Source organism: Augochlora pura, chromosome 1, assembly GCF_028453695.1.
Source record: "Augochlora pura isolate Apur16 chromosome 1, APUR_v2.2.1, whole genome shotgun sequence".
In the NCBI taxonomy this organism is placed as follows: Eukaryota; Metazoa; Arthropoda; class Insecta; order Hymenoptera; family Halictidae; genus Augochlora; species Augochlora pura.
In genome coordinates, this window is record NC_135772.1 from 8596357 (window position 1) to 8623518 (window position 27162).

Genomic DNA, 27162 nt, shown 5'->3' on the forward strand with positions numbered 1-27162 from the left:
TCACAAAACATTTACAGGGTGTATCAAAATTATTGTAACTCCGGGAAATAAGAGGTTCCTGTGGTCGTTTCACAGAGTTGCAATAATTTTGATGCACAATGTATATCTTATCAATATCTTTATACCTTTTTTTTTATTATTAACCTCATATTTATCTTATTTTTATTATTGTTAGTTTAGTTTTATGTTTTAAAAATAGCAGAACATTGTCACATCTTTACAAGCCACAGCTGGATAATGTCGTATTTGCGATTAAAATTATTTAATTATATTTCCTATGTTTATCCAACTAAAACTAACAACTCGAAATGCATATCATATTGTCGCGTACTTATCGTGAAAATGTGCAATATGCTGAGCAGCAAACAACTATGCATGCGCAAGCAAACTCTATCCTAGGGTCTGGACAGTATAATTTTCAGCTATGGTTGCACAGTTTCTCTAATTGCACAGACAGCTGCCATAACAGTTCGCTGTTACTTGAGCACCGTAGGCTTAACAGACTAACGAATGTTTACAGTAACTTGAGTCTATTACTCATCGGTGATTCTCCGAGGTGAGATTTCACTTTGAGCCAAAACATTCAATTTGCATCTGGTTTCTCCGTTTATTAACGCTGTCTCTGGTGTAACTAAGTCTGTTGAGCCGCTCTATGACAACTGTCGATTTCAGTCGACAGCCGTCTTCTGTTCTGTTGTCGCACTTTTTGCTTCAGTCGCGTAAACCAAAGCGTCTACTCCTTTCGGCAGACACACGTCCATTTCGTAGTAATTGTACTCGAAACGGAAAGAATCCTCTTGGTGACAATTTTCATACTTTGGTCGTTTCAACGGCCAAGAGACTGGCAAGCGCTTAAACCGAAAGCAGCATTTAAACAGAGGTCCAGAAACAATCGGAGAAAGAAGTTGCTCCAAGGTGTACGGGCAGACTGATGTAATGCTTCGCGAATGGCCTCGAGCGTCTTCGAAGCTGCTTTGGAATTTGAATATTTCATTCCCGAGCTTGAATAGTTCACTGCATAGTTTGCACATTCAATTTCAACTAATTAAACAGATATGTAGGAATATGTACCTTTCTATTGTGAAAATTTTCTTTTTATAAAAGATTGATATGTATATGTATTATTGTGTTTATGTTGAAAATGATGTTCACTAAAATATAAAGTACATTAATATTGTTGTTGGAAGAAAAGGATAAACTAAAAAATGTATATAAATGAAGATGGAACGAACAGTATATTCTATGTAGATTTACCGACATATATACATAACCTTTCGTGAAAAGATAAACAATTAACGTAAAACTTTTAGCTTGGGTTAACAGCCGACCCTTTTGTGTTGCACCCATCTGCTGGATACTTTGCAATTAAAATTTTACCGTATTAATTCCTTTTAACGAGCTTCAGTGTACCAAAGCCATTTCGCTGCTTCCATATGCAAATTCAGTTTTATGTCATCAAATACGTTTACTGTTTTACCTTAATGAATAGAAAAACGATACAATTTTTTGCCTCGGAAAAAGTCATTCTTTATTCAAATAATTATCTTAAAACGTGGTGTATTCGAATTTTCTGCTTACTGCAATAAATACACAGAGTAGGTCACCTAATATTTCAGGTAAAATGTCTCTCTTGTTTTTCATGATACAAAATCTGAAACTTCTAAATGGAATATAACATCTACATTAGAACTAAGCTATAACAATTATGTAAAGGGCAAAATCGAAACGCATGTAATAGCTCGTCCTTTAAATAATCATTGAACAAATTGTGCAGGCAATGATTATCTATTTTGCGTTATAATATGTGCAAAAAGTAAACGTCGAAGAATGTGTTTTTGTAATTACTTTTGTAAGAAACTTCGCTGAATATTGAATACGAACAGTACAAAGTGAAAAATTGTGGAATAACGGAACAGAGGACGATTTTACATACAATGATAAATCGAAAAGGGATAGCATATTTTCAATAAAAGCTCCCTTTTCGAGAAAAGATAGGTTAGAAAAATAATACCGTGGATAGGAATCAATTGGCGCGTCTGACCATTATTTACTAATTCTACTTCTTGTCATACTGCAAGCTATACAATCCTGACGGATATTTAACTTCACTTTTTACACAAAAGCAATCTTAAATGAAAAAATGTTACTCCTTTTGTCAACTTCTTTCTCCATGCCGAATTATCACCTGGTTGGTTGTAATATGACTTCTCACTCACTCTGTATATTATCTAGCCGCATTGTGGGTACTCTGAAAATTATTCGGTGATTGCATAAAAAAGGAGTTTTTGGAATGGATGTTCAGAGTTAAAACTCCGATAATATATTTCAGGACCATTGACATATTTTAATTATATAATTATCGCTGATTTATCTGTCCTTTCCTTTACCCCACAATAACGCCGGCAACCTTGGACTGGAAAATTTGATCTGAGAGAAAAATCTCCATGTCAATAGTTCGCCCTTCCGAAGCGAACCCATTTCTCCCCAGACATTTTCACGTATCACTGGAACCAACGTCGATACCTTAACGCAGATCTGTTCAACATACATTGGGCCGCATTAATATTCGGACACCATCGTATTTGAGAAATTTTTACTCCGTATCTTCACTGCTTGTTGAGTTAATGAATTTATAGGTTTTTAATAAGTCAGAACACTTACTTTAGATTCTACAAACATAAGTTTTATTTACATAATTTGTATAGTTTTATTGTTAATTGATATTAAATGAACTTTGAGTACTCACTTCAGTCAGCAGAAAATTCGAATACACCATAGTTTGAGCTAATTATTAGAATAAAGAATGACTTTTTTCCGGGTAAAAAATTGCATCGTTTTTCGATTAATTAAAGTGAAACAATAAACATACTTGCCCGGGCAGACAACGAATTTTACTTCACGGCAAACGCCGGTCGGCGGGTTTTAGGCCGCACTCCCAAGGGCAACGGTGTCCCTTTCTTAGTTCCTCGTGGAATTTACCAATGAGGAAGCGTTATTTTGCTGAGAATGGTGGCAGAGATTGGCTGTAGGTTACGCGGAGATTGAATGAAATAGAATGGGCACTCCCCACCATCGGTATATGACGGCAATGCGTGCAAGTGGGATGTGAAGGTGGTAGGAAAACATTTCGCTTTTTCTTTTCTCACATTCCCACTTCGCTAAGACGCTTGCCCGTAGCTTTGCCCTTAGTCCGTAGCATTGCCCTTGCCCGCCGTGATGATATTGAAGAGCTCTGCTTTAGCGCTTACGTGACTTTCTGTAGTAAACACATTGAATCAACGGTTTCCCTTTGGTGCGAACATCATCATCTAATATAGCTAATTACCAGAAACAAGTATTATTGCTAACTGAGCCCTGCCCTCCAGCCGGGCCGCTATTATCTCCGTCCATTTAATATCGATGCGGCATCAACACTGTCGGATGTCCAAACACGTCGCTAATAACGTTGAGCTACCCTAGAGAACGAAAAGAATATGTAACCGCTCCAGTGTTCCGACGTTTGTCCCGAAGGATTCGAAGCAATTTCCCGTTAATCGAATGCTGGCAGCTTTGCCATCGGATGCGGCTCGCGCGTGAAAACGCGTTCCTGAAACGAAAATAAACGACGTCGAAGAACAGCATCGGATTAACGGTGAATCGAATCATATAGCCAATCGATATCAAAGGTCGCGAGAAACCGCATTAGCGCGGCGACGGATCAAGACGGATACGCGAACGCGAACACCTCGGGTGCAGCCCCCTTGTTGAATGCGCGCTTCGGATGCGAGCGGACACAATGGAGAAGATTTATAAGCTGTGCAAATAACTCGTTTCCAGCGGGTTGACGTGCGCGTTTATTCGACGTGAAATACGGGCGACGGCGGTCGTGTCTGTTCGGGGCTCGTCTTATTCGATGATACGGGAGGGGAGAGGTGCAACCGTGTATGCAGGCTCTGGGGAGGCTGCAACCGGCGCTGAGAGATGTCTTTCGCTTCACCAGAAGAACCCAATTCGTCGTGCCCCGATATTTCGGGGAATATAGTCCGGATTTTGTCGTCCCGCCGCATCGGTGCGTTGACGCGACGCATTTGTTTGTTCTTCGTTGCGTTGCATTTCATGCACAGTCTAAGAAGAAGTGAAACTACCACGGTTAGCCAACCACAAAATTTCTATGACGTTCAAAGTTTACCACCACGAGTTGTCGTGAGTGGTGTTACCGAATCATCGGCGTACACGGACACATTACTTAAATTATATTTGCATAAGTGTATGTATTTATTAGATAGTTCTGTCGGATAGTGTTATATCGAGTTTTAATCCTCTTAGCACCGAACGACAATGTCATCGTTTGGTGCACTTGCCAGAAATACCAACGACGATATATCGTTGCGCCTCCGTTGGAACCTTATCATACTCATCACAAGAGATATTTATTATATTTCAAAATAGCTTTATAAAATGTTAAAATGGTTCAAATTCGATGCAGCACAAGTGAAAAAATGTTTATTACAGTTAACTTTTTGTTATATCTTATGCTGATTAGTGCCGAGGGTCTGTATTACGTTAGAGTGACGAGGTATTAAGTTGGTAAGAAAATAATGTCAGTTTCCAAACTATATCTTTAAATCGACATATCACAAATCGGAATAAGTATTTTTAATCAAAATAAGATCCATTAAAATCTACACATTTTTGCCAATAAATTGACAGTTTGTTAATTCCAGTAGCGTAAGATTCTGTTGTTCTGGAATTGATAAATTCTTCAAACGAATATTACACGAACTTGCTTGGTATCCATTACGAAGATAATAACTTCAAGTGAGCACAAATTAACAGTACAAACAAAAGCATACCTATCAGCAAGCAGCACGACATCTGCACTGTAAGATGACAGTGGAAGGTAAACAGAAAAAAGTGAATTGTTATCCCAAAACATGCGTCAAAGTTCGAAAGTTCGAAAATCGACATTAATTTCTTAGCAACCTAATAGAAACGGGACACGGGATATCCCTCGGATATCCGCCGACACGGAATGGTTTCTCTGATACCAGCTATTTCATTATAAATGATTGCAAAATGCAATGCCTACACATCATATTACATAATATATATAAAACTATGACGATGTTTTTTTATGCGCAATTACGGTATGAAAAAGAGAAATCACTTTGTACGATTTTCATGATGTCTTATATTTATGTTATTCTTATGATTTTCAACAAATATCGAAACACAATTGGCATCGTTTTATTCTCCATTTATTTCGCAACATGCTGCTTTTTCAATTTTGTAAATATCACTCCTACTTTGGTTTTTACGAGCATTTTCGCAAACCTCTGCAAATTCGTCGATTTGGCCTGGTATTCTTCGCTTAGGCACGCTCCTTTCGCTCGATGCTAAAAGGGTTAATAACTATGCATACGCTCATTTGAGACATATATTTTTCAGGAATGATATTTACAAATTGCCATCACGCTAACTAGAGGTCATAGGTAACGAAATTAAATTGTATAATAAACATGATTAAATGTATGAAAAATTGATTATATTCCTTTACTTCGCAGACAGAACTTTCCTGTAGACCTAATTCTCCCGTATATTTGTATACTACGGTAATGTTACTCTAGTCATCATTTTTTATGAAAAAGTCTTTTCCAGTAATTTTAAAACATGAAATGTGAAATCGGTCATTTAAATTAAGTGATTTTGGTTGCAGCATCGATTTCGTAATGACGTTGTATAAGGAACAACTTATAGTGTAGTTTCCAAATATTATAATATAGTGAATTTTATTTTCTAATATTTCTATTTGATTTTTTTTTGGAATGAATGATAAAAGTTAGCAAAGCCCAAAATGCCATCATGACTTCTTATGGTTTTATGAAGTTAATTCATAATTTTTAGAGATAATACTTTAGAAAATATAGTATAAACTAGTTGCACAGCTGATTGAACAACTAATCATATTAAATACAGAAATTACAATAAAATGTTAATAATTCCTTTAACAATAGTGTTCAAATTTATCACAATCAAAAGTGTTGACACTGAGGCGAGAAACGTGTTCTCTATTATAAATCTGGATTCAAGTAATGGTACCTCCTCCCTCGGAATACGAGAAAGACGTGAAATTATTTCGTCCTTTATGAGATATTTCAGAATTTTCCTATTGAAGCTGCTGAACGTCGTTTTAATTGAACACGGACTGAGTACCTATGTATCTCGGAGTTCCTGACAATGCTGTATTGTCTATTGACGACTAAGGCAGTGAGAAACCACAGGTGTTTACTTGACGTGGTTGCAATAAGACAGAGACCGATCCAGCGTTTTATACTAGGTGTTCTAGGTGGGGCGGGCATCTTGCCGACTTGGCCATCATTTATCCATCCATTTCCTTACGATACTCGTTTAGACTTTTCTCTATTTCCGTTTGCCTGACGGCACGACCGTGAAACAAAGAGGATGGACGCCGGGGGCACGACTCGGGCATCGTGCACCGCCTTTTGTGTTTGTGTTCCTCTCAGAGTTCATCACCCAGCACTACCGCCAGCCCCCACCCCCCTCCCCCACCACCCTTCCCCCCGCGCACTCTTTCCGCGTCCATAACTTTCCATTCTCGTGTACGGCGCGGCTGCTTGCTACTTCGACTAATCACTGGGTACCCCGACGAAATAAAAAGAAAACGGGACCAGCGCGGCGCAGCACGCGGATGGCGCGACGGAAAGGGGGGGGGGGGGGGGGGGGGTGCAAGAAAGAAATCGCGACCTCTGCCGCAAGCGTCGTTCTGCGCGAGACAGGTCGCGATCGAGATCGTGCCCCACCATTTTCCTCCTGTAGCCGATTCGAATGATAAACAAGGGGTTTCTTCGGTACCCTTTCGGAGCTCACTAAAATGAAAAAGTATAATAAAAGAAATATTTACTTTAGATGTTATTTTTAATACTTTACATTCGTGGTGTATAAGTGTTATTCGCTTTATATTATCTGTATTTATATCATATTCATATCGCAAATTATATAAACGTCACGGTAGATCAAATTTTTCTCAAATAAATTACCCCACGGTGAACACAACTTAGAATAATCTACAACACTTTAACAAATAACAGTGATCAGCACCTTAGTTAGTATAGGCAATACAAGCAATGCCTCATGTATCAGTTATGCGATTATTAACCCTTTTGCGTATCTTATTCATTCCTTCGAAAATGATATTCAGCCTTCTGCAAACTAAATTCATTTATTTGTATAATAAATTACATTGTTATTATTATCATTATTTATTATCTACAATAAAATACATACTTAATTTAAGAATTTGATGACATTTTACAAATAATTATTGAAAATTGATGGAGCTTAACAGTTTATAACGAAGTTTGCATTGTTTCACAAATCAGTATGAAGTGAATGCATTAATTAGTTAACAAATATTTGTTTCCTCTACCTTCCTATGTAAATTTGTTTAAGAATTACCAACTAGAGTCTGAGGAATGCCTGTAATGCATTGAATGTAACACGATCGCGAATTAAGGATGAGCAGAAGACATTGAGGGATGAAGATTCCAGTGATTGCAGAACTCCGAAGATCTCAGTTGTTTGTCTTCAAACCTGTATTATTCAGAATTCCGCTGTACTATTCGGTCTCCGAACTATGGTTAAAACTTTATACCAAAAGCTCTCTCAGATCGTGAACGATTTTCTGTAGTCAATCCAGCTTCAAGCATGCTTGCCATATGTAAGCTATCGTAATAATCGGATAGGGAAAGTTTTTGACCACTGTGCATCTATTGAACAGATAAATTGTGGCATGTTTGCATTGCTTAGATCTTTAGTGAAAAATCTTCACATACAGTGAGGCAGTTTTATGATGAATATTAACCCGTTGCCGTACTTTAACGAGTCAGACTCGTGATAGAGATTTCTATTAATATCTTGTTAAATATAATTGTTATTCTGTCCTTTTAAGTCGGAATAAAATTCTGCCCTCTTGTGATCAATATTTAATCGTTCTAGTAAACGTAGACATATTAGGTTGTCAAGTATGAAATGGAGGAAAAAATGCACATAATTGAATTCGATTGTTTTCCGATGAAAGCTTGTTATTTTTAATCAAAGTGTGCACCCATATTATCGATACACTTTTGCCATTTTAGAGGTAACTCATTTATTCCTTTGCTGTAGAAGCCTGGATCACAGGAGTCGATGATCTCTTGAAACGCCGTTTTGGCAGCCGGTGCCGAATTAAATTTTTTTCAGATAAAAAGTTGCTTAAATTTTGAAAGAAATGATACTCAGTAGGGGTAAAGTCTGACGAATACGGTGGGTGACGGAGAGTTTCCAACTTCAACTCCTGTAGCTTTGACACGGTCATTCGTGCGGCATGTGGTCGAACGTTGTCGCGCAGGACAATTGGAGTCATCCGATTAACTAATTTTGGCTGCTTAATCGCAAGATTTCTCATTATTTCGTCTAGTTGATAACAGTAGACATCCGCCGTGATCGATTGGCCAGGTTCCATAAAGCTATGGTGGATGACACCTGAGCCAGACCACCAAACAGTGACCATCAGCTTCTTCTGGTGGATGTCTCGTTTCGGACAGTGTTTTGGTGGTTCATCTTTACCCAACCATTGCGATGAACGCTTAAGATTATCGTACATGATCGATTTTTCATCGCACGTAACGATTTGATTGAGAAGTGGTTCGGCTTTGCTGCGAGAAAGAAGAAAAAAACATGGGTCGAGTCTTCGTTCCTTCTGTGCATCAGTCAATTCATGCGGTATTCACTTGTCCATTTTTTTCACTTTACCGATTTGTGCCAAATGAATCAAGATTGTTTGCTTTGGTACATTGTACATTAATGATAATTCACGTGCACTTTGGCTGGAATTCGCTCCACAGTGGCTTCGGGACGTCATTATCCACCTGAGTCTTGGGTCGACCACGTGGTTCATTAGACTGGTCGAAATCTCTCGAACGAAATTTCTTAAACCAACGGGCTACAGTCGCGTTTGTAGCCACTTGAATGCCAAACACACTATTGATATTGGCGACTGCCTGCTGTGTTGTGTCTCCACGAAGAAACTCATACTTTATCACACACGAATTTCGATGATTTCCATCGTCTCACTTAATCGCCTATACAAAAAAAATTGCAAATTTTTCAAACTGAAATATGCGTTCGAAAAAGGTAAAGATGCACCTTCCATACGAAAAACAAATTATTCCAAAATACGACGTCCAAATGAGGTTATGTGCAATTGAAATAAATAACATGAACTTTGCTCCATTTCATACTTTACAATCTAATACAATAAATATAAATTTCCTCTTTCTCCTAAGAAACAATTACAATTGAAAAGGCATTTACCATTGTAACTATGAAGAAAATGATATGGCAAGGGGTTAATACTTACAAGTTTTTCTACATTCTTAATGTTAAGCCGTCTGAACTAACAGTCACAGTTCATTAATTATATAGAATTTAATACTAAAACGCAGACTAACAAGCGTAGGTGACTGATCCGAATACAACAGGAATACAAGTTGGACAACTAAAAACGGTTCCTGGTAAACTTTGCGGTAAATTTCAAAAGTAAAGTCCAAAATGGTACGATCTCATTAAACGCAACTCACCATTTTTCTTGAGAAACTCTGTTCCCAGGAATGGCTCCAAGATCGTTTCCCCCCCGGAATGTTGGATGTTTTCGCGATTACTTGCCTTTCAGGGGACATTCGCGAGGTGAACATGAAACAATTCGGTTATCCGGCTGTATCGCTGCGAGCCATCTAGAATTACTCTGCTCCGCACGAAAATGGCCTGTGCGAGAGACCATTTCCACGTGTCGATACGACAAACCTCCTATCGGTAGCTACTGCATTTTCCATTAGTCGTCGAGTTCGTGAAACAAGGAACAATAATCTGCCACACGATTCTAATCTCGTTAAAAATATCCTTTGCACGCGCGAAGCAGATTAAGCTCGACACATCAATGCAGTTTTGTTCAACGTAGTCTAATGCGTATTTGCCTATGATCTCCGTTCTTTTTGTTAACCTCGAGAACTATAACCACATATTCCAACTAAAGCTTCGCGAATACGCGGGGCCTGTGGCGCGTGCTCGGAATTCAATAGCAGCAATGGCACGAAAAAAAAAGTTTATAGTGATAGTGTCTCGTGACAGAAGATTATAAGAATTCTAGAGGGAACGTTGTCAGGAATTCGCAATTTATTCTTTATGACATGCACCAGTAGCATTTCAGCCTGATTTTATTTTGCGTCATGGACCAACATTATTTTCTTCGATACGCGTCCACTCGCCGATCACAGTTTCTAATTAATTGGTCTAATTTTGTCATATTCGGAAGAAATTAATATTTAGAAAGCTGCTACTGGCCACCGTATATCAGTTTTATTTTACTGGAAAAATATGCGTACGTATATTTTACAGTTATTAAAATTCGTTTCTGAACATCGCCGACAGCCACTCAGCTGCAATCGCAGCACTGATCACGTAAACGTCCTGTTTACAATTTTACCAGTTCTTGTTGAACGTAGTATAGAGATTTTTTAAAGAAATTTTTGTCAAAATTGCAAATGGTTAGTAGGATAAGACAATCAGAAAGTGATGTTTCTCAACTTCTTTATCTGACCAAGTAAATTTTTTATTTGGTAAAAAATTTTTTAAAAAATTATTATGTCTCAGAAAACATTCAAATATTTTAAAAGACCCCCATCCAGTGTCCTTGCATGCAGAGTAGCTTCATGTAACAGGGCTCGAAAACTGTAACTCTTTGCACTCTATGCCATTTTGACTATAAATGTGAAATAATTTCCCTGGCTCATAGTATTTCCATTTTATATAACAAAATGTATTTTATACACATGAAATTGTTTCTTGTAACTCATAGCAACAGTTCTACTACTCAACAATTTTTTAAATCTAAACCTTATTGTTATAAAAATTTTACAAAAAATTACATTAAATAATTATTACATTAAAATTAACAATTTCAGTGGTGTCTTAGAGTCACCAGTTGAGTGCAAAGGGTTAATTCGGCCTTGGTCTTATTGCGATTCGCTCGTGGGCAGCTGTTTATGCAGAATGTCAAAACTGGGCGCTCGTTGGCTCGTCCGCCTCGTGCCGGCTCATCTCCTCCCTCATTGGTCACTCTTTGTCGTTAATAACTCGTAAACAAAGCTTAGGATTGCATTCGCGCTAAGGAAAAAGTTACTTCAAATGACATCGCGCACTCCTCGCTTCCAGATTGCGAGTGATTTTTGGGACACCCTGTATTTCGTACTAGTTTTCATCTAGTGAAGTATACTGATTTAATCCCTAACAAAAATCGTAACTTCCAACCTAATCAATTTTCGACGAAGATGTCTTAATGTCAAAGAAAATACAAAAGAAAATTATATGATTTCATTAAAAAAACGATTCACTGCAATATGAGAGTGACGTGATTATCATCTATAAAATTGTGGTATGATAAACGCAATATGTTCCAACAAAGCATTCGTGCAAATTAAAAAAAAGAAAGCAAATAGTAACGAACATTTGTAGACGACAAGAAAAATCAAATTGAACGATAACAAAATCCACTGTATATTATACTGTGTAGCAATTTCGCGTCGACCTACACTGCAATACTAAAAATTTCAGTGGTCCAATTAGAAAACCATTCTCCGGCGCGTTTCTCATTCGAAAGTGAATTAGTGGTCGCTGGCTTAATTGAATACTCCCGAGATCTGTGTCGCACGTCGCACAAGAGCCGGTCGACACCCACGTAGTAGTACACGGTCATTCATCATAATCATGACGCGGGACAACCAGAATGAAACCGGCGCGCGGGCCAAGACAAAGGTGTAGAAGGAGGGATGAAAAAGATAAAAAAAAATAGGAAAACAGAAAAATACAGGGACTTCGTTGGGATGTAGACAAGCCGTTTGACATCGATGCGCGCAAAAAAGTGATGAATCGAGCAGGAAGAGCGACGGGCAAGGCTTTCAGCGTTGGTTATCGGTCAAACGAAAACCGGCGAGCTTCGGTTGTCTCTGAAGGCTGTCCGGGAGAAAGCTCGGTTGCTAGACTGGCATCACACGAGCTTTCTTGTGGGCGAGCTTCCTGCCTGTTTTTCCTTTCCACGGCGAAAAGAGGAGAAGTGCCGCGGGAAGTCGCAACGAGGTAAAGATGGAAAGTGGTAAGTAAAAACGGCCGAGAAAGGGGAGGTGGCGCAGAGTAAGACGAAGGCATAAAAGGCGAGAAAACGAAGACATTCGGATCGGGCCTCGAGATGGGGAAAACAAAAGGCACGTCGTCGTCGTCGTCGTCGCAGGGAGCGGAGAAATGCACGCCTATGAACGGGACCGCGATGCCAGACAAAAGAAGGCTTGGTCCTCGCTGAGGGGACAATATTTAATCCCTTCGAACGACAGCGGCCGTGGCCGACCGGGCCGTCGAGCTGGAATAAGAGCGTCGTTTTGCGCATTAAACGGATTTATTGGAGTAAGAGTTATCCTAGTATTATATCTGGTCCTTCGAGATTTCGCTTAGATGAGGAGACTCGGATAAAGGAGGCACTGGATTTAGGATGATGACATATCGAGGATCTTTAAGAATTTTTTTGTTTCTACACCTAATTATTTTTACACGTATAAGTTGAACTTTTTCGACATTTTAGAAAGGTTTTTGTTATGTATTCACTACATTCCCTCCCCCCTTCCACTATTATTATATCTTTTCTTTAAATGTAGTCTGTTCGTCGATATAAAGCATCATACGTCAGTTACATTTAGGTGTACTGTAGTAATTAATAAGGTCACGGAAGTCATTAGTATGTCCCTTAAACAGCAACTAAATAAACACTCAACATCGTAGATTAATTTCCGAAACGTTAAAGTTCGATCGTGCCAACATTTCGAACACCACCAAACAGGAATGCCGCGAAAGTTTTATCGAACGATTCCCTGGATGGCTACGTCCGCGAAATACCCAAATTATGTTTTAATAAAAACCTCGTACAACTTTCCACGCAATCAATATCGGCCAGATTCTCCGTGGCTCAACGTTTCAACTCGAAGAGAGCGAAACAGAGAGAAAAAAGGAGAAGAAAGAATGAGAGAGAAAGATTGAAGGGGGGGGGGGGGGGGAGGAAGAGAGTGAGAGTGCAGAAGGAAGAGGGTACGAACACAGGCCTTCGAACCGGATTCGCCGGTAGGAAGGCGGGCACACATACCCTTACAGCATTTATCATCAAATAAGGCCACGAGTTTTCATTAGTCTCGAGGAAAGAGCGCTGCGAAATATGGGAAAATTGGAATCCCTTCTTCATGGCCCGTTTTTCCGGAGGCAGACGATGAGACTTGGCACGAGGAACGAACCTTTCGGTCGGGTATAGGGCGGACGGGTTGGGCAGGGCGGGGCAAAACGTCGATTCGTGGTGACGGTATCAAGCGAGGGTCGCGTTTATTTGTTCGTCGAAAACAAAGCTCGAGCAACAGGCCCTCAGCCCTTCCGCTGTGGCAACATTCCACCCGTCGCTTCCGGCACCTTCAAAACCCACGTATTCAAAAGTTTCTACAAATAACTATCAATGCGTAAATTACAAATGAAATATTAAGGTGGCCCATAAGTTTCTTCCTATTTTTTTTATGAGAAATGAATACACGATATTTGTTGTTCAAGATGGATGTACTGTGTTATATATGAACCGTTCTGTTCTATAACCTTCTTCCATCTCTCAGGAAGCCTCATTATGTCCTCTTTCCAAAATTGTTGAAGCTCATTTGCAAGATATTCCTCTATGTGCGTATTCATTTCGCTTATGGATTTGAAAGATTTACCACGGAGAGAACTTTTTAAGGAGAGGAACAAGTGATAATCGGATGGAGCAAGGTCTGGGAAGTACGGAGGATGAGGTAGAACGTCCCAATCAAACTGTAATAATTTTTGCATTACGGCCAACGCAACATCCGGTCTTGTGTTGTCGTGATGGAAAACGACGCCTCGTCGGTTCGCCAATTCTGGCCGTTTTTCTGCTATGGCGGCTTATTAATTGATCCCGTTGATTGCAATATTTGTCAGCATTGATCCTATCACCTTGAGGAAGGAGCTCGTAGTACACTACACCTTTCCAGTCCCACCAAATGCACAAAAGAACCTTCTTCGGATAAAGTCCAGGCTTCGCAACAGTTGAAGGTCTCTTTTCCTTAGACCAAGTGCGTTTTCGATGCACAATTTGTTATAAAATCCAAGTTTTGTTTCCAGTGACAAGCCTCTTTAAGAAATGATCCCTTTCGTGTCGCTGCAGAAACAAATCGCACGTAGAGACGCGGTTCATAAGGCCGGTCTCCGTCAATAGGTGTGGAACCCAAACTTCATATCGTTTCGCATATCCCATCTTGATTAAATGATTATGTACCGTTGTCTTGGGAATATTAGTGGCACCCACTATCTCACGCACACTATATCGCGGATTTTCAGTGAGCACAGTCTTGATAATGTCCGTATCCGTCGTTGCTGGGCGGCCGTTGCGGTCTTCATCTTACAACTCGAAATTGCCAGCTTTAATTTTTTTAAACCAATCGCGGATGGTCCTAATAGTCGTAGTACTACTCCCGTAAACGGTGCAAATCTCGTCTGCAGTTTCCTTTGCACTATTGCCTCTTTTAAAGCAACGAAGCATAACATGTCGCAAATGCTTCCTTTGGCTTTCCATATTGAACGGTACAGAAAAAATTGTAAAAGACACTTTGTCACCAACGAAACGTACTTTGAAAGAGCTCTGGGACGACTGAAACCGATGCCATAAACGGCTAAGAGATAAGCCTGCATGTTTATATAAATACAGTCACTTAGAGTCACTCATAGCGTAGCGCGGAAGAAAGTTATGGGACAACCTAATAGTTACGTATAACCAAAATGACCGCATCCTTGCGAGAGGAAAAATGTCCGAATGATATCGATCTCGGGTGCGATTAATGTACTGCATGTATACGGTTAATACTGCAACATTGGTTCTGTTTGGGTTCTGTATCAATTCCGTGTCCGTTCCGCTTCGACTTTGCATCAATTCTGAAACAATTCTATACTGGTTCTGTGGTATCCAAACTTGTATTTGCAGTTATTGTTTATCCGTTTATTATTAGAGTTGCACTAGGAATCCCTTTTTAGCGAGAGATTCGTTAGAATGTATGGTATTTGGTTAAGGAAGGTGGGATTTCGATGAAATAGCAGTCTAAATATATACTCAACAAAAGAAGATACAAAAGTAATAAAAGACGAACAAAAATTAACACATTGTTGACCGATCATGAGTTAAGTCGTGTTTTCGTTCCCAAACGTTGTTGACCGGTCACGAGTTAACTCATGTTTGCCCTGCATTAGCTATTTCAACTCATGAAACCCAGTTCAATATAGAATATTGCAAAAGTTTTGTTCATCTTGTTTAGACGTGTCCCTTTTATTTAAAAAAAATTATTTTTCGAGATATTCAGATTTTATAACAATTTTAGTTTTGTACTGTTTATAACAGTTTAATTGTGTACCATTACACGTAGGTGATTGCTATAGAGCATATCATACAAAACGAAAATATTAAAAGTTATATAAAGGACATGTCCAAAATTTCATTTCAATTCATTATGTATAAATAAAGTTTATTGAAGGCTATTTATAATGTTTCACTTCCACATTGAATTACGAAATAATAGCCGGTGATAGGAGATAGATTCAGCGTAAAAGTGTCGGTCAACAATGTGTTAAATGTACAGGTACGAAGAGAAGCAATACAAATTCTTGCTCACGCGATGATAAATCAATACACGCACGCGTACACTGCGCAATATGAAATAACAAAGAGAAAACGGTGCAAAAATGGCGATTGCTAACAAAAATTCGCTCACGGAAGACGTTGTTCACCGGAGCAATAATTTTTGCAGAATCATTTTGTGTTATAATAAAATTTGTGTTGTGGTGTTGACACCACTGCCTTCGAACAGGGTGCTTAAAATGATCCTGCATTCGACGTACGAGGGTTAACGATGGTCGACAAGGAATTCGCGAAAAATGGCACACATTCAATCATGACCAGAAACTAAAAATTATGTTTCGCTTAGCCGAACACGCGTTACCCACTTTACGTGTTGCTCTCCACTCCTGGTTTTCGGTAACTGCAAACGCAGTGATCGTGCACGAGGTAACGTCACATGTTATCTATACAGTTTCCCAATGTTTCCGTTTTTGTATTTAAATCGACGTAAACGAGAGATTAATAGTACCTTGTACGAGGCGTAATGCTTGCGTGTCGAAACTTTAAGTAGTCGAACAAACAATTCTAATGCTTTAACGATTAATGTTTACTATACAGGGTGTATCAAAGTTATTGTAATTCCGGGACATGAGGGATTCCTGAGGTCATTCGGAGTAACTTTTTCTGAAACAGTTGAAATTCGTTTCTACGAAACCGAAGTATTGCTGGCCATCGTGCAGTATCCCGCAGTTCCTTCTAGGAGTCGACAGGACAGACGTATTAAAACAGGAATAATTATTATCATCCATAATTGTTATTGAATTATTAGTGATAAGTATTTAATGATAGTGCAGTGAAAGTGAACGCTAGCGTAATCTGTGCTGTTTAACATACGTCGATTACAACTTCTGGATTAGAAGTTTTGGATTACAATATTTACAACTGAATGGGTGATTTTTCCATTAATAACATTTGTGAAATTTTTGAAATTACTAGAAAATTCATAAAATCCTTGTTTGTTACTTCGAACGCGGCTGAAAGCCGGAGCGCAGCCCCCTCCTTCTGTCGCACCCAAGAATGAGGTAGACTTAGGGTAAGAGAAATCTGTTGAAATCAAGGGATGCATGTAAAATTTTGCAATAAACTTTTTATTATCTTATTTAATATTTTTGAATGTGACGGAAGAGGAAAAGTTTAGAGAAAGCCTAATACAGAACTAGAATTAAATAATGTACAACCAACATAATATCATTCAAGAGGATTAGACAATTATTTCCGAATGATTATTTTAAAAAACATGTTTAAGGATTAGTTTATTGGTGAGGTTACTCTATACGCTGTTCGTTGTTAAAAAGTCCATCGTTTCGGCTGAGAGGCAAGAGGAGTGTATCCCATTCGCTCCGCCTGACCTGCACGCCCGTAGTTCCCGCTTTTCTACGACCTCCCGAAACCCACTTTTATTGGCAAACGAGAAAACCAATAAACTAATCGACGCGAGGGGCATTACCCGCTCTACCTAACCACGTCTCTTGCCCAGCGCGTAACTTAGCCAATAATAATCAAAAGTCTAGAAGGAAAACAAAATAGAAGAGGCTGCGTGGAACTAGCGACCGATTTCCCTTGCCTCCAGCATCGTTTGGTTTGTGCGTAGTGTTTCATTTTCTCGTTTCCCGATATTACTTTCAGGTTCTCAGTTAGCATTATTTTTATTTTATATTTACCATATTTTTACATTATATATACATTATTAATATATGTATATTTATTAGCTAGTTCATATGTTTTTGAAATTGCTACATGATATATTGGAAACCTACGAAAATGAGAATAAAAATGCACGAGCATAGAATTTTCAATTAATTGCTTTGTAGTATCTAACATTTATGACAAACTAATTATATAATTGTATCATACTAGACAACCGTTTAAAAAAATTATATGATACTACATAAATACTAAAAATATGTGAGTAGTACAGCACGTTTGATGTATAATGCTAGGAAATGTTAATCAAGATGCTAATTAGTAATTAATAATTATAAATAATCATGTGCTCATCAAAAGAATCTGATGAAAATGATTTAGGGATAAACCAGTGCTTTTGCATATTGTAATTCTTACGTTTGTTTGAATTTGCTACGACTGTTCAATGCCTTCTGACTGCCGTCGCGCGTTTTACTCGCTCGCGGTCGAATAAATAATACACATGCACGCCCGCGCAAAGCACAGGCATATATGTCTGATGTGTTTCTAGCCGATAATAGCGACCACAGGGGAGCGGGGCACTGACAGGAGTCAGGTGGCGTTGTTTGTTTTTAATCGGCCGAACTCAAGCCCCCGATTCGCGGATATTCAGTGTTGCGGTTAACTTGGGATAATAGGAAGAAACCATCTCTGCTGGTAAGAGAAACTCATTTACCACGTTTGAATGAAATCATCGATAATTATCTCACCGACAATGTTTTCATTGACACGATTTCAACATTACCGCATGTCAACGACATTGTTTATACAATATCGACACGTTGAAATCACCGACACATGTTTATATCGATTCTCATTTCACCGATAAATATTGCTATTGACACTTTGTGTTAAGAAATATAGAAACAGATACAATATTGATATGTTTATAATTGTACTTTATTAATCAACATTTTTATTAACTGTCATATATTAAACGACCCATATACAAAATATATATTCCTTAACATTGATTAGTTGATTATTATGAATTATATATTAATTGTACATGAAAGAAAGAACTATTAACTATTTCATTAGTTACAAATGGAATTATAAAAATATATTATATGCTAATGTTTTAAGGAAATCTATTTCTGCATAAATTTAACGATTTTGTAGCACTTCTTAATTCTTTCTTCCTTTCTTCCTTCCTTTCACCCTTCCTTCTTCCCTTTTGAAATGGTTGACCGTTTAATAGCTGTTCTAATACATTGTCGACAACATTTCTTATACACGAAGTGTCGATAGTAGCATTTATCAGTAAAAGAGATTGGATATAAACATTTGTCGTCATTGATTTCACTGTGTCGATATATGTATAAGCAATGTCGCTGAAATCACGTCGATGAATACATTACGGTGAAATAATTGGTGATTTCAAGATAACCCTGTTTATCCTACTTCCGCGGAAGCGTTACCATAGGTGAGCTGGTGGAAATAATCGGTTCTACACATTTCTCAGCGAATTTCTTCTGAGCATCAGACAATTGAAAACCTTTCTATTGTCTCAAAACGGTTTCAATACCAAATAAGGCCTTTTCACTCCCACCGTTCAACGCTGGCTTAAACCCTTCTTTCATTTCCTTCCTCTATTGCATTACCGTGTTTTTGTAAAACTGACTTCGAAAAACTTGATTTTACACAAACGCAAAAATGTGTAGTCCATTCAGCATTGTTTCCATAATACTTTTCATATCGCTCGCATCTCCCACTGTGTCGCCAATTCGAAACTACGTCGGACGATAAAACTGTGAAAGAAATCCAGGATGGAACGTACTCGCTTCCGAAGGCAAGTTTATCGAAAGAAGGAAGTCCATTGTTGCGAGAAATGCGAAATCGAATTTACCTCGGTGGAAAGCGAGACCGAGCGTTCAGCGTCGAACGGAATACAAAATGGCACTCGGTCGTAATCACGCGTGCAGACTTTCGCCGCTTAGGAGTGCTCGGAAAATTTCGTTCCCTTTCTCTGGCTTCCCCGATGGAATGTTGCAGAAATATTATTATGATCGGGCCACGTGTTCGGGGGAAACAGGGCGGACAGCTCGAGCTGATGGATCGGGCTCAGTGAAATTTTAGACGACTGCAGACTTTGCGGATCCCGGGGTTTACGACCGGAATGTGAACGCGATGCTCGCGAATGTCTCGATTTATGAGATTGCACCTTTTGTGACCTTTGCATCGTTACACGCGGTCTTTTACTTCCAACGCCCGGCACGGTTTTGTCGGTGACCGAACGATTGTCGATTTCCATGCACGCCGTTTGATGCTGATCGTGACTCAAGGGTAAGCGTTGATTGCCGAAAATACAATACACGAAATATGTTTGTATCCCTTATATTGTTCGATAGATTTAGCGCTTTGCATTCCGAATGGATCCTTCCGTAGATTATAGTCACAGTTTTGCAAATAAAATTAACCCTTCGTACAGATGAAAATTTGCTACTTTTTACTCAATTGTTAAATTTAATGCGAATTTTATAATGAAGCAGTATAATACGAATATGATAAATGATATTCATATATAATTTGTGTATAATATGAATATAATTGTAATGGATATTACAAGAATGACAATCATATTATATTGCTTTTACTTAGATTATATTCATATTAAAAATCGTGTAAATATCACGTAAATCAAACTTTTTCTAAACAGCACAAATTAAATAATGTATTTCTCGCTTTTACCACAAATAAACTACACGTTTAATTTTACAAATATAATCTCACAGCTATACGAATCTCCAACTAAAATAGAATACTTATTCGAAGAACATCTTGAACAAAAGCAACGTATTGCAAAGTAATGTTACGTTCGACTATTAATTGCTGTTTTTTCAAAATCTTCGAAAATTATTCGGAAAGATTTATAAAAGGTCTCTATGGTCCATCACATAAATTCAAGAGATCTGAACTCAGTTACGCCAATGACACTGTTCCGTTTACACTCCCAAAGAAAAAGATAGCACACGCGTGCTATAATTATGGTACAGAAAATGTGCCAATCAAACAGAAAGGCTACCTTCTACTAATATGTAAACATAACTTTTATTGACTTTTCATCAACGAATTCTCGTCGTAAAAATAAAAATACCCAAATGAATACAGACAAAATGATAGCACATCTGAAAAATATTCCATATTATATAAATTTAAAATAGACATATATGAAAATGATATAACTGTACCTGTGTTGAATAATGCATGGAACCTCCGTGGTTCACAATTACTTCTATCATTCTTTTTAGTAAGGATTTCTACAGTACTTTAATTCAAGATTGTGATAAATTTTTCCATTCCTCTTTAATACTGATTTTTAAGTCATTTAAATTTTCAAATTGCCTACCTTCCGCGTAGACAGCTCTTGATAATAATCCCCAACAATTCTCAATTATATTTAAGTCCGGGAAGCACGCCGGCCATTCCAAAACAGGAATTATCTCTTTTAAAAAATATTCATGAATAATTTTTGCCGTGTGTACGGCAACATTATCTTGCCGGAACACAAATTTTGTACCTACAATGCATTGTGCGTACTTATCAATTTGGTTTTTTATTAATCTTAAATAACTTGCACTATTCATATTTCCTTGGATAAAATTAATATCCGTTTTTTCTTTGTAACCTATGCCGCCCCAAATCATTACTTCACCTCCTTTCATTTGTCGTTTAGTTTTTGTTAATTGTCCTTTTCGAATGTCATGATAATAGTATGCACTATTATCTGGACCATCCAGACAAAACCGTTTTTCATCTGTAGAGATTATATTCCTCCAGGTTTTCCTCCAGTGTATATGTTTCTTCGCAAATTGAAAGCGTGCTTCCTTATGCTTTTTTGTGAATCGTGGCTTGGCTTTTATTCTTGATCGGTTCATAATATTACTCATTTGCAGCACACGTCGAACATTTTGAATATTAGTTTGTACATCAACTTTGCAAGCAATTTCTCTTGCAGTAGCACAAGAATTAGATGCAGCACGAAGCATATTTGCGATAGGGTTGCTGGCCTTCCGGTGCTTTTCCTTTTACCGTAGTTATCCACATCTTTTAATACGTTATATATAGCTTTTCTGCCTCGACCAATTTCTTTCGCAATTTCTGTAATCGTTACTTTCCGTTTTCTTAAAATAAGAATTGCGTTTATGTGACTGTCAGATAATCTTTCACCACGGCCCATCACGAAAAGCGACAGACACCAATATCAAGAAACACTGAATACCGTCTGGCCACTTTAACTTCCTTAAACCTTGCGAGATATTGAAGAAAATCGAAATAAACCTTGGGTGTGCTATCATTTTGTCTCTGTCTGTTTGGGTGTTTCCATTCTTCCTAAGAGAATATCTCGTAGGAATTCCAATATAGATAGAGTTTACATATTAGTAGAGGGTAGTCTTTCTGCATCATTGGCACATTTCCTGTACCATAATTATAACGCGAGAAATTAAAGACAGCACGAGTGTACTATCTTTTTCTTTGGGAGTGTATGTCTCGCCCATTCTATAAAGCAAACTGATTTTTATTTAAATGATTTCTTCGATTAGTAAGAAGACTGGTAAACGGTTACACGAAGATGTTAAATTAGGACAACATATAGATTAAACAAATCTAGAGCTAATAGGCCCGAATTTTAGTATCCATCGGGATATTCATTTATTTCTGAAGTCGGTCTATGTTCCCCGTTTCATTCCCAAGGATTTGCATATCTATGAGTGCAGCACTGTGCAGGAACGGGTGTGCGCGCAAGAGAACATTTGAGGGAACATTCGGGAAAGGAAACCGTGATCTCAACGTGCTAGATAACGACGGGAGATACTGGTGAGGTTGTAGGGGGGTTGAAGGTGGGTCGGGATTTGCGAGGGTGGAGCGAGCCGGGACGGAGACGCCGTTTCACCGTTGCTCGACGGGGTTGCGAGATGGTCTCGTAGCTATTGTAATTGTAATTAGCAGCGGACCAATTCATTATACCGCCTAGAAATGTACGTTAGACCGCAGTGCCTCGTTTCGCGAATGTTAAGTGCACTCGCTTGTCGACCGGCAACCGACACCGAATCATGATTTCGCACCCATTGATACGAACCTGATGAAACTTTAATGAGGAGCGACCTCTCTCGCGCGTTGCTTTTCTACAAGTTTTTAATCAGCGTGCACGCGACCACCGTTCGCAATCATTCAGACGTTCCAGTGCGTCTGGGAAGGCAAGAATCACATATTTCTTTTGAAACGTACTATCGATGACAAAAGGCGATCTAATCCGTCTGTGGTATGTAGTTGCGCAAGGTGTCCAGATTACGAATGGACGTTTCGAAGTCGTGCACGGCCACCTTGAAACGGATGGTCGCTTTAACCTTTAGACTGCCGGCATGATGCCATATGGGGTCGCTAATATCGTAACGTATTTTACAGAATAAGTGGTTCTCTTTCATTTCTCTCGATTTGTGGGAACAAATGTGTAGTGAGAAAAATTGTTTACGGTATAGTCTACACCAAATCTGAGTCGGCTGAAAAAGAACTACCTATTCTCCGAAATACGGTACAATATTAGTGGCACCACATGGCATTATACCAGCCGTTTGAAGGTTAAAGGTGATGGTGGAGGAAGTAGAATGGAGAGAGCAGATTTTACTATAGCAATAAGGTCGTATATTCGATCCCTTCTACGGTGTTCATGAAAAGTTACACTAATGGTGTTCGAGTCTTATGAAATATCTTTGGAAACTGCGCTATAATCCAATGTTTTCAAGCTTATTATGTGAAAGGATATTGACACGTTGATGTGAAATTGTAACAGTAATGAAATTGCTTTTACTCGCAATGTGAGAAGGAATCAAATGCTGGCTGTTAACACTTACGGCAATAAAACAGTTAGAAAAATGAAAACCTGTGCTCTTAATTTAAACCTTTCGCGCCGAGAGCCGCATATATGCGACATCCACTCGACGGCCTATGGGTACGAGCGCCGCATATATGCGGCATCGAAATGCTGTGTATTCGACTACCATCTGTAGTTGATGACATTTTTTGTTGTCGGCTGAACATATTCTGTTAATTTTAGTGATATATATTAGATTAATCACTCCTTAAAGCTTAAAGCTTCTTAAAATTTCTTAAAACTGTTATTCATTCCAACGATATCAAAACGTATTGTGCAATAAACTTTAGCATGAAAATGTCACGAGTTTCCGTTTAGTGACGGTACTGTGGCGGACGGACCTGCCGTAGCAAAAGGGTTAAAGAAAATGATTTATTTTAAAAATAAATTGACAATGAGATATTGCACCTTCTGTTGTAGGAAAATCCTTGTCAAATATAAAAGTATCTTATCGAACAATTTCAACAACTTATGTCTAATTGCTTCCATTGTTTGAGGACGAATTTGTTTATGCGATAATGTGTGACCATGTTCGACAAAGCATTTACTTCAACTATCTTTTGGACATGTGGCGACTACCTCCGCCATTCGCCAGAAGATGGATTCCCTTTCCCGCTAGTACCTAAAACCGTCCCGATGTGTATATACAGGGTGCGGCACCTAAAACAGGTCACCTGAATAAATCGCTTGCTTTTGAAGATAGAAAAAAAAGGATCAGGCCAAACCTACTTGATATCGAGGGGCTCGTAATCTGATGTCATTAATTTTTTTATAGGTGGAGACGTCAAGGAGATATGAAGGTCAACTCTGTATTTTTTAAATGGAACGATATGGTTTTTTATTTACATTCTGATAGTGTATTTCAAGACGAATACAATGACCTATTATGAAGGTCATTCAAGGTCACGCAAGGTCAACTGCAATAGCAAATAAAATGTCTCGAAGCACTCTTCAAATACTTTTGTGTCTTCTCTGGTATTTGGCATACTGATCTTCTAAGTATTGGTAAGGGTCGCAGTGTAATTAAAAATTACATCCTAATGCTATACACTGATCTCACCAAGCTAAACAAAAATATAACTATAGCATGGGTACCTTCCCACCAAGGAATAAGTGGGAACGAAAAAGCAGACTCCAGTTCTAAGGAAGCAACAACTCTCCTGTTAAACGAAGTGAACCCCCTATCCTCCATCTGGAGCTCATCAACTACTTCAAGAATATCGTTAGAATGCAACGGAATCAGACATAGATCACCTCTAAAAGAACAAAAATCCACAATGTGGTTAAAGATTTCATGCAAGAAATTCCTACCAATGATCTGAACAGGAAGAAGAGAATAATAATGTCTTGCCTGAGGACCGGTCACACCAGAATTACACATGAACATTCACTGAAAAAAACGGAACCACCAACCTGCAACACCTGTCGTACTCAAATCACTGTTTACCACCTCCTATATGATTGCAAAAGATTTGAAGCCTACAGAAGGAAGTATAAAATGAATTCCCACACGGCACTGACTTCGGAAAAGAACATCAAAAATACCTTGGAATATCTATTTGACTCCAATCTCGCCACCAAAATCTAATTCATTAATGAATCCCGTCGCTAATGACCCTAATGTCGATGCGACGTTAAAACCTTACAAAAAAAAATAGATGTCGCACATACACTGTAGTTTCACGTACAAATTAATCAATGGACTAATGTGTGCACGAAACATTGAGTAACGAAGCAAAAGCTACGGACAAAGGAATGATGTATCGGTGCCGGAAAAATAAAAGTAAGTTCTTATAGTTTGCCAGGACTTTGAAACAGGAAGAAGTTGGATAATTACTTTCCGAAGTGTTTCTTTCTCCAGCGAATGGACATCTCAGCGAAAAGTTCACCATGAATCGTTGGTCGTGTAGATCCGTGTCCGTTCGACAATGAAAAAGTATCGTTGGGAACTCGCGTCTAAGAATAGGTTTTTGTTACGTGTTCCATTTATTACGTTGTTAAATAAAAATTATACAAATGCGTACGTTCTCCACTGAGGATCTTCCCGTTCGCGTTTATCGATAGTGAAACAATATGACAATGGTATTACATTTGCACGCGTCACGAGAACAATGATTCGTACACGTATTTTCCAATCGGAACGCTTAAATAAGTAAATTACAGCAACAAAATGAGAATTGTTATCGATTTACAGATCTAACGACGAAAATTCTGATCGTTTGTACACAGCAGTCAATCTACATTTTGGAGCATAAATCGAATTGTACTGTGCTACAGTTTATGCGCAGAGTTTAACGTGCAGATAATTGTTCGGGCAATTATTACTGCAAGTCACGAGTAATTTCAAAATCAATAAATCGTTTCACGATGTTAAAGAAATTTCTAATTTTATGGAGATGGAATTTCCTTATTTTTATTAATAATACGAAGGACATTCTTATTAAGTGTTAATTATTAATCGTTATTATTAAATAATATAGTACGCGCAAATATTGCTTGCCGTTGTCAATTATTTTAAGGAAATCGTTAATACGTTACAGTTTATTTTTTAGATGCCATTTTAGCAGCCACGTATTTCGTTCCATAACCATTACTTTTCTGTTATGACAAGCACATAGAATCAGTAAACGCAATTCGACCGGGAAATGGATGAATCGTAACAGCATCAAAATTTCGAATGCTAACGAGTATCTGGTGGCTAATTAGGGAGAGAAAAGCACAATTTTGATCAGTAAAATGTGAAACGATTTTTTGTGGTAAAAAGTTTCGATTCCTCGAGGCTTCAAAATTCAAAATATTAATTTCATAAATGATTCTACAGTGAATACAAAATAGTAAACGTTTTGAATACTCATTATTAAATTGCGGACCTATACGCAAAATAAAATTCATCAGTTATAAGAGACAATAATTAAAGGAAAATACATTCCTTTTATTAATCCTTTTAACCAGCTGCAGGTAATATATCAATAGCTTTAATTTTATTTCATTTTACACGATATTAAGATCATTGACGTTTCTATTTTTTGTACTTAAGGTCACATGTAAGTCACGGTATAGTTCATTGAATAATTCTTGGCGTTAGCTATTACATTATAATAATAGCAATAATCCTTTATTAATGAATACCCAAAAGGAAACATCGAAGAAATATATTGTACATCGCAAGAAGGATGACTTTTGAAAAGGTTTTCTGTTTATCATAACCTTTGACAAGCTAAATATAGTTTCCATTATTGATTCTTTCCTATTATCAAAAACTAGTAAAATATTTAAAATAATTGAGTCATTTTGTTTATCATATGTACGTTTATATGATATGTTGTTGCAATCATAAAAATTTAGCGAACTATTTTCAATGTCCGCAGTACGATGAGGAACAGAATCGCTTAATGGCCACTTCTCTCTTGAGATATCAGCCGGGAAGTATTAACATATAAATAGGTATTAGTTTGTATGATCTGCGGTACTGCCGTAGATGTCTGTTTCTCGTGTTACGTGCATTTCATAGGAGGCTAGTGTGACCTCCGAAGCACAATCTCACCTCTAGCCACTAGTAAATCAGCGCAGAGTTCATAATAGTTATCATTCACAGACGCTTCAATGTTCGTCGGTCTGCTTTGGCGATGGCGAAGCACAGATGTATGCATAATGACGGTTACTATTCCGTACCAAAATGGGCGAGCCACTTATTAGGCAGATCCGACTTCCATTTCGGTGGCATGCTATGTTAGGACTAAGGTAATTACTTTTCGAGAATGTATGATTAAACTAAGGATCTTATGCATTTATAGCAAAGATTAGTAGGACGAAA

The 27162-nt window shown here is 38.1% G+C and overlaps 1 protein-coding gene across 1 annotated transcript in view; it reads right to left on the minus strand.

Moving 5' to 3' along the window:
* Window positions 1-668: 668 nt before the first annotated feature.
* Window positions 669-27162, minus strand: part of LOC144470617 (uncharacterized) — a 61521-nt gene continuing 35027 nt past the window's right edge. Inside the window, exon 3 of the mRNA XM_078181982.1 lies at window positions 669-851. Within this exon, the coding sequence (XP_078038108.1) occupies window positions 669-851 (183 nt within the window). The remainder of the gene's footprint in view (window positions 852-27162) is intronic.